The sequence below is a fragment of the Hemiscyllium ocellatum genome, chromosome 11 (genome assembly GCF_020745735.1).
Source record: "Hemiscyllium ocellatum isolate sHemOce1 chromosome 11, sHemOce1.pat.X.cur, whole genome shotgun sequence".
NCBI classification, from domain to species: Eukaryota; Metazoa; Chordata; class Chondrichthyes; order Orectolobiformes; family Hemiscylliidae; genus Hemiscyllium; species Hemiscyllium ocellatum.
The window spans coordinates 43,834,523-43,848,805 of NC_083411.1; the positions used below are offsets into that span (position 1 = coordinate 43,834,523).

The 14,283-nt window shown below is 42.7% G+C and overlaps 1 protein-coding gene across 1 annotated transcript in view; it reads left to right on the forward strand.

The window, feature by feature from the left end:
• The window catches only part of LOC132820319 (sodium- and chloride-dependent neutral and basic amino acid transporter B(0+)-like), a 69,726-nt gene extending 55,914 nt beyond the window's left edge, over positions 1-13,812 (forward strand). Inside the window, exons 11-14 of the mRNA XM_060832343.1 lie at positions 2,356-2,455; positions 4,434-4,543; positions 5,579-5,749; positions 13,291-13,812. Of these exons, the coding sequence (XP_060688326.1) occupies positions 2,356-2,455; positions 4,434-4,543; positions 5,579-5,749; positions 13,291-13,428 (519 nt within the window). The 3' untranslated portion in view covers positions 13,429-13,812. The remainder of the gene's footprint in view (positions 1-2,355; positions 2,456-4,433; positions 4,544-5,578; positions 5,750-13,290) is intronic.
• Positions 13,813-14,283: the final 471 nt, after the last annotated feature.

The following is a 14,283-nucleotide window of genomic DNA, read 5'->3' on the forward strand; positions in this document are numbered from 1 at the left end:
TTTCCATAAAAGAAATCAGATTCAAAACAGTCCTGGAACTCAAGCTCCAGGGAATAAAACGCAAACATTCAATCACCAACAAACAAATGTGCATTCAAACCAAATCACAAAGGGTTAAACTTTCTACCAGCTGTGCAGCTCTTTTCATTCTCTCTCTCACACACACCATATCTCACAGACACTTCCTGAGCTTCCCGCAACAACACCTCTGGGTGCTCCTTGCTTCAGCCCTCTTTCTTTTGAATATTTTTCTGGTTGTCTGGCCATGATTTAGTTACAAAGTGTACCCTCAGTAGCCCTTCAGCCACTAGCCTTTCCGACTTGAAGCATAATCTGATTCCTCCTGACTGTAAGGCTGTTTTTCATTGACATATAAATTCAAATATTTACAAACCCATTCTTTGTCCGACCTGTATTTTGGCCAGAAGACGGCGGGACGAAGAATGGATTCCTTAGTCCATACAAAGCAACAATATTTAATCATCTTTTTCCCTTGTACAAGTATTATTTTTCCAATTCCACAACATCCTGCCCAACGGACTTTCTGGAGGTATGTTGTAAGGGACCCCGCCTCCATTTCCATTGCCTTTTTCTTCTTTTGTTCTCCCGGAGGCTTTTTGCTTACCCACGGCACAGCCCATATTGAGTTCCTTCGTTAGTCCCTTATTAACTACTAAAACTCAATCCCAGCCACCAAGGCAATACTTAAAAGTCAATTTTCTTACCCTGGTCTGTGCACAGAGTTGCCTGGCCCCTTTTTACCGTATTTCCTATCAATATACTTTCACTGTCTGATTCAAATGTCTCTCTTGTGGGATTTGTACCAGTCGCCCAAGGGAGCGGACCAAAATGGGACATGAGACCGCTCCTCAATCGGGAATGGGACGCGTCTTCCCAGTGTCCAGAGCCAGCCACTCCCCCCCCCCCCGGTGATGGAAGAACATCCCGGATGAGCCCCCAATTGTGAGAAACAAAGCTCACTCACTTCAATAATTTCAGTCCAAGACAAGATCTGAATCAGTAGTGTCATTTATTTTATTCTTGCAAGAGGGTGCGATGTCCACTGTCTACAAGGCAGACGCACACACACATACACACGAATTCAACTAATTCACAATATTTATGTAATTTGGTTCCTTTTTTTATCCCATTGCTCCTCCCCATTTACACCTTCCACTTTTCTAAGATCGGCACCCATTACTCCTGTTTATATCTCCTGTTTATATTTGTGGGCGGCACGGTGGCACAGTGGTTAGCACTGCTGCCTCACAGCGCCTGACACCCGGGTTCAATTCCCGACTCAGGCGACTGACTGTGTGGAGTTTGCACGTTCTCCCCGTGTCTGCGTGGGTTTCCTCCGGGTGCTCCGGTTTCCTCCCACAGTCCAAAGATGTGCGGGTCAGGTGAATTGGCCAAGCTAAATTGCCCGTAGTGTTAGGTAAGGGGTAAATGTAGGGGTATGGGTGGGTTGCGCTTCGGCGGGTCGATGTGGACTTGTTGGGCCGAAGGGCCTGTTTCCACACTGTAAGTAATCTAATCTAATCTAATCTAATCTTGCCTTATCCGGACTTGTCTGTGACAAAATGCTTATTTCTGGCCTCACAAGGCCATTTGACCACATCCTGCTGTGGCCCATTGTTAGGTATATCCTTTCTTCACCATTATCTACTCCCTCCATCTGTGCTTTCCCCAACCATTCTGATCCTTATGACCTTTTAATTGTGGTTTGTTCCTGTGTTTCTGCAAAAGTGGGAAACAGATACTTACAACTACTGCTTGTGCAAGCTATTCTGGCTTAACCTACATCCTCACAGCACCTTATCTCTTTGTCTGTAACATCTACCATTGTTTTGCAGTCACGTTTCATTCTTGCATACAATTTTAGCTAATACGAAAACAATTATGTATTTCCTCCACATAGTTTGCATTCTAGTTGACTCAGCTCTTAGTTGAAGCAATTACACACTGGTGTGAGTTCATTTACCTTGCATAAGTAAATATAACTGTAGAAGTAACACTACTTTACGGATATCCCACAATAGGAAACGGGATATTGAGATACACAGAGGAATCCATAATAAATCCAATGGGATATTTCAACTTTGTGAATTCACATGTGGCTTAATAAATGGAAATTTGGTCTACTTATTTCAAAAAGGATGTTAAAATATTGTAGGGGAACAGAAAACAGCAAAACTGTCTCCACACTGTAAAGGAATGAGTAGACCAATTAGTGTTGGATGTTCTGTTGTTGAGATAAAGAAAATGCTTCATGACCCAATATTCTCTTATTTTGAATGTCAGAGTTTTCTAACATTCCGAAGTAACAGTTTCTGACTTTCCATTTAATTTTAGGCTGGGATTTACTGGCTAAATTTGATGGATCATTTCTGTTCAGGATGGCTTCTCATTTCAATAGCTCTGGTAGAACTGATCAGTCTCAGCTGGATCTACGGTAAGGAGAACCAGAACAAGACTGAAATAAAATAAAATAATTAAATTCAGAAGGGCTTGTGTGGATCTTCCTGTGTCTTCAAAACTGCATGAGAATGCTTTGGGTGAAATGATATTCCTCATCCTCTTCTCTGAAGCAGATGGGAATTCAAATTACCTTCACCCATTTATATTCTCATTTTGGGAGCTTGGGTTTAAAAGGGGCAGTACAACAATCATGTGCAACACAATTCTGATCCACGGATGGACCTGAGTGTTCAGTCCCCAATTCCAAATTTTACTCCAAGGCCTTGGAGCCTGTAAGTCCCTATCTGTCACTTTTGCATGGGTTTTAATCTCCTTCTCGTCTATAGCCTTTTGTAGAGAACTTCCTTTGCCTCAGAAATTATCTTCACCCATTCCTCAGTGAAATGCAGAATAAGTGAAAGTTCCATCACTATGAAACACTGGAAATACTCTTCTGTATCATTTGGGTGAACGGATCGAGTTATGCGCGGGTTTTGGCGTGAACAGAATTTGGTGGACAATGGTTCAGTCAAAGGGGATGTTGCTGTTTGCCAGTTAATTTGCAGATTTGTCCAGGCCCCTTCTACTGATCTCATGTGTCAGGGTTATTATGGTCACATTTTGGACAATTTTTCACAGAATGTTTGGGCATGCCCTTTTAATCAGGGCCACCAATATATTTCCTTCAACATTTCCAAGGTGTTTTCCAACTCTTAGTGTCCATATACATTATAATACGAATAAATCATCAAATTCTTTTCTTTCTCTGGTATGACACATTTCCTTTCCTGCCCAGACGTCCACCAGACAGCTGACTGCAACAGCTTTATGCACTTTCTTAAAGTGTCTTTTTCTCATATTCTCTTCTGACATACTCCAGAGAGTGTCCCCATGTGTTCTCATTCCTGTACCAATCTTACCGTTATACTTACACTACTTTGGCCATTTCCCAGCCATATTGGTGAAACCCTATCCAATCAGAGTGCCCTTGAGTCATCACTTGCTGTTAGCACTAACATCTTTAATGTGTCTGCTTTTCTTTTTCTGTCTTTCTCACAATCAAATTCCTACCTTCTTCTTCCCACACTCCACCTACTCCATCGGGGTTCTGGAAAAATCAGACAGTACGATGTCCAACATCAGAGTAACTTAAAACGACTGCTCATCAACATCCAACCAGGAATGCCAAATTCTGTTGTCCATCTCTGACAGACAACTGTCTCTACATAGTTCAAGACACAGCAGAAACACTTAGAACTCGAGAAAACTCAATAAATTTATTGAGAACTTAAATGAATCACACACACATTTAAGTACTAGAGATATCTCTATCACTGTCTTTCACTACCCTGTGTTCTGTGACTAACCCCAAACATTATTCCCGGGGAGTGTTTGCAGCTAGCCAGTTTGGAACACTTCTCGGTGTCTTCACCATGCCTCTTGACATAGGGTACCTCCTGCAAAGTTAATCTTTGAAGTTCTGCTGACAAAAGCATTTCCTCAAGTTTCTCTATACACAGGATTCTGTGCCAATTGTATGCCTCATTTGGAATTATCTGTGCACATGACCAATCTCAAATGTCTCATCCTTATTTGGCAGAGACAGCAGTTACTGATGTCCTGCAACCTTAGCTCTTCACAGACCTGAATGACTCATCATAATTCTGATCACATAACAGCCCATTGTAAAGTCTCTTGTCAGTTCCAGTCATCTTCAGCCTTATCCAACAGCTATTTGCCATTTGACTCAGTCAGTCAGCACTTTCTCCCACTGCGGTTGTGGAAAAACAGAATTAATTCTCCATCAGTCTGTTTACAGTTCCCCTTCCAGGTAATCACCTTGGTGATTGGGAACAGTTTATTCACCCTGATTGCAATCCTGAATGATCTCTTCCCTGGTTAAACCTGCTCATTAGAGACAGACAGTGCGGGATGGACGATATGATTGTGTTCTGCTTTCTTGTTGTTCACAGGGGCAAACAGATTCATCAAGGACATTGAGATGATGATTGGGCAAAGGACTTGGCTCTTCTGGCTGTGGTGGAGAGTCTGTTGGCTTTTGATCTCTCCATGTTTGCTGGCAGTAAGGAGATGTTACTTTAGTTTAGATTAGATTAGACTTACAGTGTGGAAACAGGCCCTTCGGCCCAACAAGTCCACACAGACCCGCCGAAGCGCAACCCACCCATACCCCTACATTTACCCCTTACCTAACACTACGGGCAATTTAGCTTGGCCAATTCACCTGACCCGCACATCTTTGTGACTGTGGGAGGAAACCGGAGCACCCGGAGGAAACCCACGCAGACACGGGGAGAACGTGCAAACTCCACACAGTCAGTCGCCTGAGTCGGGAATTGAACCCGGGTCTACAGGCGCTGTGAGGCAGCAGTGCTAACCACTGTGCCACCGTGCCACCCACTACACATTTTACCCCGTTACACATTTTAATGATCTAAAGTGACAATGATCAAACTCCAGATAGGCTGGTTACATTCTTGTTGAAGTACTGTGGGCAGATCTGGGGACCACAAACCTTAGGAAGGATACATCAGTCTTGGAAGGGTTACAACATACTGTAGGTTCACAAGAGCAATATCTGGATTGCAGGGGTTAAATTATAAAGAGAGATTATACCAATTAAGTCTGTTTTCTCTAAAATCTAGAAGGTTGAGGGTTGATCTGATCAAAGTTTTTCAAGATATTAACAAAGCACAGGATGGGTAAAGATAAATTATTCCTCCTGGTTTGGGAATCTAGAATTAGGGGTATAGTCTAAAGTTAGGGTCAGACCATTTAGGAGGGGTGTGAGGAAACACTTCTATACACAAAGTATGGTCTATGTTTGGAATACTCTCTCACAACAGCAGTGGATGCTGAATCAGTTGTTAAAATTATCCTTCTCATATTTAACATTATGTTTAGCAAAGATATTGAGGGATATTGTGCCAATCTCCAGCATCTGCAGACCTCACATTTTACCCAAAGCCAGGCACATTGAGTAAGGCCAAAGGTAAGAGATGAAGTCATTGAATCAATGGGGCTCAATGGCCGATAACTGCTGCTATAGTTGTTCAGTCTTTTTGAGAAATTGTTTTGTGCTTTCACTTCATTTCAGATCATCTTGCTGTGGTCCTTAGTAACATATGCTCCCCCAAGATATGGACCAGTTGAATACCCTGTCTGGGCAATAGCACTGGGCTGGTGTATGACCACCTTCTGTATTATGTGGATTCCCATTGTGGCCATTGTGAGAGTTGTTCAAGCTGAGGGCTCCACCTTATGGCAGGTAACTCCTTGATACCTTTCAACAATTGAAGAGCAGAATGTCTGTGATGTCCTCCAAATCTCTCTGTTTGACAACAATTCAATGTTTTCATACAGCAATGCAAATATCATCAAACATCCAAAAGAAATTTGCAGTCATCTTTCACAGCACAATTTCACATGGTTACATAAAAGGATGCAAATCATGTAAATAAATGTTTGAAGATCAAAATGGAAGTGGACAGGGAAAGTAATTTGGAGCACAGTTCCGGAGTGCAAAGCCTTGGAGCTAAAGGCTTGGACATCAGTAGCAGGACAAAAAATTGGAGATTGTGAAGTGACCAGAATTAGAGGAGTGTACATAGAACATAGAACATAGAACAATAAAGAGCTGAACAGACTCTTTGCTGCTCAATGTTGCACCAACCTGTGAACCATTCTAAGCCCATCACCCTACACTATTCCACCATCATCCATGTGCTTGTCCAAGGATTGTTTAAATCTCTCAAATGTGGCTGAGTTAACTACATTGGCAGGCAGGGCATTCTGCACCCTTACTACTCTCTGAGTAAAGAACCAGCCTCTGTCTTAAATCTATCACCCCTCAGTTTGTAGCTATGCCCCCGAGTACAAGCTTAAATCATCATTCTAGAAAAAAGACATTAACTATATACCCTATCTAATCCTCTGATCATCTTGTATGTCAAATCTCCTCTTAGCCTTCTTCTTTCCAATGAGAACAGGCCCAATTCTCTCAGCCTTTCCTCATAAGACCTTCCCTCCAGACTTGGCAACATCCTAGTAAATCTCCTCTGCACCTTTTCTTGTGCTTCCACATCCTTTCTGTAATGGGGCGACCAGAACTGTACACAATATTCCAAGTGCGGCCACACTAGCGTTGTGTATAGTTGCAGCATGACATTATGGCTCCGGAATTCTCTCCCTTTACCAATAAAACCTAACATACCGTATGCCTTCTTAACAGCACTATCATCCTGCATGGCAACTTTCAGAGATCTATGTACATGGACACCAAGATCCCTCTACAAATAAATACTACCCAGAATCTTTACATTGACCCAGTATTCTGCCTTCCTGTTATTCTTCCCAAAGTAAATCACCTCATAGTTAGCTGCATTGAACTTCATTTGCCACCTCTCAGCCCAATTCTGCAGTTTACCCAAGTCCCCTTGCAACCTGCAACATTCTTCCACACTGTCCACTACTCCATCAACTTTAGTGTCATCTGCAAACTTATTAACCCATCCACCTATGCCTGTATCTAAGTCATTTATCAAAATGACAAACAGCAGTTATCCCAAAATAGATCATTGTGGCACACCACCAGTAACGCGACTCCAGGCTGAATATTTTCCATCAACTACCACTCGCTGCCTTCTTACAGAAAGCCAGTTTCTAATCCAAACTTCTCAATCACCCTCAATTCCATTTTCTCCAACAGCCTATCATGTGGAACCTTTTACTGAAGTCCATGTACATCACGTCAATTGCCCTACCCTCATCTACATGCTTGGTCACTTTCTCAAAAAACTCAATGAGGTTTGTGATTCATGACCTGCCCCTGATGAATCCATGTTGATTGTCTGCAATCAAATTGTTGCTTGCTAGATGATTATAAATCCTATCTCTTATAATCCATTCCAAAACTTTTCCTGCAACATATGGCTCACTGGCCTATAATTATCATCTCTCCTACGTTTCTTGAACAAGAGCACAACATTTGCAATCGTCCAGTCCTCTGGTTCTAAACAATGACGACTCAATGATCAAAGCCAAAGGCTCCAACACCTCCTCCCTAGCTTCCCAGAGAATCCTCGGATAAATCTTATCCAGCTTAGGGGACTTGTCTACTTTAACTCCTTCTAGAATTGATAACGCCTCTTCCTTACTAACCCCAATCCTTTCTAGTCTAATATCTCGTATCTCATTCTTCTCCTCTACATTATTCTCCTCTTCCTGAGTGAAAACCAATGAGAATTATTTGTTTAACACCTCTCCCATCTCCTTTATTCTACCTGCTGAAGACTGCTCATGTCCTCTCTTTGCTCTTCTTAACTCTCCCTTTAAATTCTTCCGAGCTGATCTGTAACTCTCCATCGCCTCATCTGAACCATCTTGTCTCATCGTCACATAAGTCTCCTTCTTCCACTTAACAAGAGATGCAATTTCCAGAGTAAACCATGGTTCCCTTACCCTATCACGTGTTCCCTGTCTGACAGGGACATACCTATCAAGGACGCCAATATCTGTTCCTTAAACCAGTTCCACATTTCAATTGTCCCCATCCTCTGCATTTTGCTACCCCATTCTATGCATCCTAAGTCTTGCCTAATCGCATTATAATTGCCCTTGTCCCATTGATAAGTCTTGCTCTGTGGCAATGTACCGATCCCTTTCCATCACGAAACTAAATGTAACTGAATTATGGTCACTCTCTCCAAAGTGCTCACCTCCCACTAAATCAAACACCTGGCCTGGTTCAGTACCAAGCTCCAAATCCAGTGTGGCCTCCCCTCTTGTTGGCCCTTCGACATACTGTGTCAGGAAACCCTCCTGCACACATTGGACAAAAACTGATCCATCCAACATACTAGAGATATAGCATTTCCAGTCAATGATTGGAGATGTTAAATTCCCTCAAAATTACCACCCTGTTCCTTTTATTCCTGCCCAGAATCGTTTTTCCGATCCTGTCCTTCACATCCCTGGAACTCTGTGGAGGCCTATAAAAGACTCCCAGCAGTGTGACCTCTCCTCTCCTGTTTCTAACCTCAGCCCATACTACCTCAGTAGACAAGTCCTCATCAAAAGTTCTTTCAGCGACTGTTATCTTGTCAATGACTAGCAAGACCACACCTCCCTTCTTTTACCACCTTCCCTGTTCTTAATGAAAGATCTAAACCCTGGAACCAGCAACATCCATTCCTGACCCTACTCTATCCATGTCTCCAAAATGGCCACAACATCAAAGTCGCAGGTACCTATCCATGCTGCAAGGTCAGCTATCTTATTTCAGATACTTCTGGCGTTGAAGTAGACACACTTCAAATCAGCTTGCTGTCTGCCAGCACGTTCCTGTGACCATGAAGTCTGTCCATGTCCTCCCTACTCTCATCCTCCGGTGCACTTGAACTACACCTCAGGTTCCCATCCCCTTGCTGAGCTAGTACCAGCAAATCGCCACCCAGGATATTAGTACCCCTCTGGTTCAAGTGTAGACCATTCTGTTTGTAGAGGTCCCACCTTCCCCAGAATGAGCCCCAATTACCAGCTACGTGAAATCCTCCCTCCTGCACCATCCCTGCAGCCGCATGTTCAGCTGATATCTCTTCCTATTCCTTGCATCGCTATCACGTGGCACAGGTAACAAACCAGAGATATCCAGGTGAGAGAAATGGAGGAAGTTTCATAGGGAGTGAAAAATGAGGACATGGAGAGATTTGAAAACAACAATGTGAATTTAAAGATCAGATGTTGTTTAACCATGTGACCATGTTGGTCAGTGAGCATTGGGGTGTTTGGTAATGGAACTTGCCATGAGTACAAATATAACCAGCAGAGTGTTAGATGGTGTCAGCTTTTCTTGGGGCACACTGGAGTATGGGAGCTTCACCAGCTGGGGGCTTGTCAATAGTGTGTTATTCCTGACATTGTAACCTGCACTGTTCCCCACCTTCATATTCTCACTTTTTACTTTTTCCCTCTTGAGTATAGTTATCATCCTAAGTGCCAATGGCGTGTGCAAAACATGTTAAAATTAGCAGCAAAAAGCTTTTCATTGGTGAAACCTAACATCAGCTGATGATGCTGCATCTACAGGCAGCCAATTAGAGAGTCTCTTGGTCAAACAGGGAGGGTTTGTATCAAAGCCAGAACTTTCCTGTCCAACTCCTTCACACCCAGTCACTGAAAGCCAGGGAGAAGAGAGCAGCCAGGTAATTGGTGTGTTTGTCAAAATTAAATTTCACTGGTTAATATTTCATGTTGCATTGATTTCAAATTCTTCATGTAAACATCATCATTATTTGTTGATCCCATCTTGCCAAGAGAGTTAAATGTACTCACATGCCTCGAGTTTAGCAGAGATTACAGGGCATTATCTTTCTTTGTGTAGAAGAAACAATGTTGTGTCTTGTGTTGATTCTTCCCTGAATGTTGGTGTTAGTGTCCAGGGTTGTACTCACTGCTCAGTGGAACATGGCTGCACTTGCAGGCTCAGCTGGGCAGGGCTCCTTTTGTATTCGTTGGAAAGGACATTTTTTTTTAGATTAGACTTAGATTAGACTTACAGTGTGGAAACAGGCCCTTCGGCCCAACAAGTCCACACCGACCCGCCGAAGCGAAACCCACCCATACCCCTACCTAACACTACGGGCAATTTAGCATGGCCAATTCACCTGACCCGCACATCTTTGGACTGTGGGAGGAAACCGGAGCACCCGGAGGAAACCCACGCAGACACGGGGAGAATGTGCAAACTCCACACAGTCAGTCGCCTGAGTCGGGAATTGAACCCGGGTCTTCAGGCGCTGTGAGGCAGCAGTGCTAACCACTGTGCCACCGTGCCGCCATTGTCTCAGGTTGTTCTCAGTCAGGGTGATTGAAATGTTGTAGGTGAATTCAAATTCCTGTGAGTACTCTGTCACCCAACACCCAGAGATGAACCTAGATTTGCACTGCCCTTTTCGGTTGCTGATTTTCTTACTTTGACTTTTCACCAACCCTTCCCCCACAGGACTCAGACTCTTCCTTCATCTACACCTCCATTTCCCTAACGCCTCCATTCCTCATTATTTCATTCTCCTCACCCACTCACAGTTATCAGTGACACGTCTGGATGCATTCGCCTGCTTCATTTCCTTACCCAGAAGCCTTCGGACTGGGCCTTTGAAGAACCATAGAACGTGTCAAACCATAGGAGATATCGTATCAGTGTCAGCAAAGAAACTTTTCAACCATCCCGTCTTCATTCCACACTTGTCTTCTACTATCCAAAAGATGTAAAAGGTACCTGGGGGCAACATTTTCACGCAGAGGATAGTGTGTGTACAGAATAAGCTGCTCGAGGGAGTGATGGAGGCTGGTACAATTGCAGCATTTAAAAGGTATCTGGATGGGTATATGAATAGGAAGAGTTTAGAGGGGTATGGGCTGGGTGTTGGCAGGTGGGACTAGATTAGGTTAGGATATCTAGTCACCATGGACAAGTTAGACTGAAGGATCTGTTTCCATGCTGTACATCTCTATGACTCTATATTGACTTGTAAAATGGCATTTGCCTTGAATAAATTTCTGTTGGAAAACCTTGGAGGCTATTAAACTGTGGGGTCATCAGACTTAGACAGGTTCTTGTGGAGGGCTGGTGACTACCCTCCTCATCTTGAGCCAGTCTTGTAGCTCGGTTTGTCTCATGTGTTCTGGTCTTTTTTTTTAATGATTTGCCTTTTGTGTCGTGGACATACTCCTGACCACTTCCTCTGAAATGAATGACAAATAAGACTGTCCTCAGGTGTAACTTTGTTTGCCAGGTATGAGCTAGTGTCCAAAACATATCCTTGACATTAAACTCTTTTCAAATGCTTACCACATTTTAATCTGCTTTTACAACCAATAAATATCTGGAAATTATTGGCTGAAAATTGTCGATTATTTTGGAAAACTGTTCTTTGGAAAACCAGAAATTCTGCAGGTACTGGATCACGAGGTTACCAGATCAAAGAGAGTCTGACTAGGGAGGTACAAAAAGGCAAACCACTGACCTTCTACAAAATTGGACAAGTTTATTAATGCACACAACCCTTACACGGGATGTGCAGGTATCTCATCCTCCACTAACATGTCCACCTTGGTAGCATTTTATTAAAAACAGTTTCTCATTGAAGAATATTCAGGGCACGTACAAGGAGGGACATCCCAAAGGCCAATGGGGTATTTTGATCCACCACAAACATATGTTTATCGCTCCATCTCAAATTCTAATTAGGAAATGGCAATTTCACATCACATCAATTGGTCAGCCTTGAGGCTACATTTCCTGCTTGTGGGGACTCTAACCTGGTGAGTCTATCACTAACACAGATATGGATGGAGGCTTTCACACTGGGTAAACTGAGGTGGGGCAGATTTGGGTGACATGGGGGTGAAATAGTGATGTTGCAGTTATGTGATTGGAAGATCAATCCAGGGTCAATCATATCTGGCAGCAAGGTTGTGAACTGTCTGGTTTCCAGGGAGAGGGATACAATTGGTATCTAGGAATATGAAGTTCATGGTGGAATCCTGAAGAGAATGTTTTCAGTCATCCCAGCAGTAATTTGGAGCAAGTGTATGCTCAGTTTGTCTGTGAAGCAGTCAGTCTGTTTTGAGTGGGTGCTGGTGTTGAGGAGGAGATGGTGGGGTCTATCTGGTTGCATTATGGAAACTGACAATGGGCCACTTGTAGTGTTGATTATCCCACTGCTCCCTGGCTGGCCTCGATCTATCATCCCCTGTCAACGGGAGTTCATCTGAAACTCTGCTGCAAGTATTCACACTGGCACAAAGTCATGTTCATGAATAACTCCTGGGCTCACTGACCTCTGCTGGCTCCTGGTCTGGGAATGCTTCAATTACATATTCATATTCTGGTTTCAGATCTCTCCATGGCCTTGTTCCTCACTCCGTGTGTGACCTCCTCTTGTCACACAACACTCCAACGTCACTATGCTTCTCCAATTCTGTATCTGGCTCATACCTGATTATAATCTCTTCACTATTCATTGCTGTTTCTGAGCTCTGAGCTGTGCAATTACCTCCATGAACATCTTTACCTCTCCCCTCTCTCTTCTTTCCAAACTACCTTTAAAAATTTCAAAGATTTTGGTCATCCATTCTCACGTTTCCTTTTATGTTCATGCTCTTGCTCACCATCTAGAACCATCTTACTGTTATAAAGATGTGAATGCATTTTTTTTTCAATAGCAACATGGCTTTCCTGATAAGAGACATTAATTGCATCCCAGAGCAGGCAAAGATTAAAAATGCTGTAGGAATGTTGGTGTTGCTTCAGCATTTGACATTTTGTTGTCCATCCCAGTTCGCTCTTCATTCAGTTCTGGTGAAGCCTCTTCCTGAACCCCTTTAACACGCCTTGTAAATGTGCTCTCACAGTGTCCTCAGCACACACCATGTCTCTGGAATGAATGATCAGGAGATATGTTAAAGGTAATGAAAGTCAATCGGTGATATGTCCTGCATCAAGAAGATTTAGCTGTCAGTGAGACTAAATTAATGGCTCAGTAACACTGCTTCAGTTAATGTGGCAGTGCTCACAGTAAACTATAAGTTATAACACATTCCTTCAGTGTACTTCACTGCTAAGAAGTTAGAGTTTACACACAGGAGTGTAATCTCCAAAATACATACACAGGTTAAATATATTTTCAGTACAATATGAAATGCTATGTATTAAAGGAAAATCTCAATAAAATCAGGTATTAATCTGGTTAAATATTGTTTAAAATCAGGAAGAGTTTCTTCAACATTTCTTTGTTATTTTCACAGAAACTTTCTGCCGCTTGCACAGCAGCTCCTGATTGGGGTCCGTTCTTAAAACAACACAAAGGGGAAAGATACGGAGACAGAGCTGATTCTGCAGAACTCTCAAACTCTGTGCAACTTCTGGCCACTCCAGAGATGTGAACATTTATGAGAATGTTTGTTTGATTTGTAAACAATGACTCTGGAAAGTCATTGTTGTGATGATGCACACCGTTGTAACCCCAGCAAGGATTCCTGGGATGTTCAGAAACTCAGCCAGGTGTAACACCAGCTGGCATCTTCTCTGTCAACAGCAAATATGGGCATTAATTTGGAGCAGGGTGGAGTGTGGTAGAATTACTGAGCATTATGTTTCCTGTATCATGAGTTCTTTGACATGAGCTGAGGCTCCTGCCTTAGTCCTCGTGCTAATATATGGGATTCCAGTGACTGTTCCTCTCTCCCTAATGTTGCACAAGTTTCTACATTAAATAACAAAACCCACCTTAAAAAAAAGTTGTCCAATCAAAGTCAATCCATTTTCATAGTTCCACTTTTGTGCTTCTATCCTCTGCCATTCATGACACATGAAAATTAAAATTATTCATTTTTCCCAAATCTTCAACCGTAATCTTCACAGCTTCACTCTAATGCCTTTCCATAGGTTCAAATGACCATAACTTGGGTCTTTGATCTGCTGACCTTTATGTGCCCATTATCCAGTGCTTTTCTCTTCTCTTCTTGTTCAGATACCTATTCATATTATGATCACCTCCTCTCTATGGCTTAGTGTTCTGTTGAGTATAATTAAAAATGGACCTTCCCAGCTCATTTACACATTTAGAAAATTTGCAACAATCAGCAAGAGTGAGGGGCTCTGTGATGGTTTTGTACAATACAACACTGATTTTGAAAATTACATCTCCCTGCTTGTTCTCTTACTGTTGGTTTTTAAAAATGTATTCATAGGATGTGGGTGTCGCTGGATGTGGCAGCATTTATTTTCCATCCCTTGTT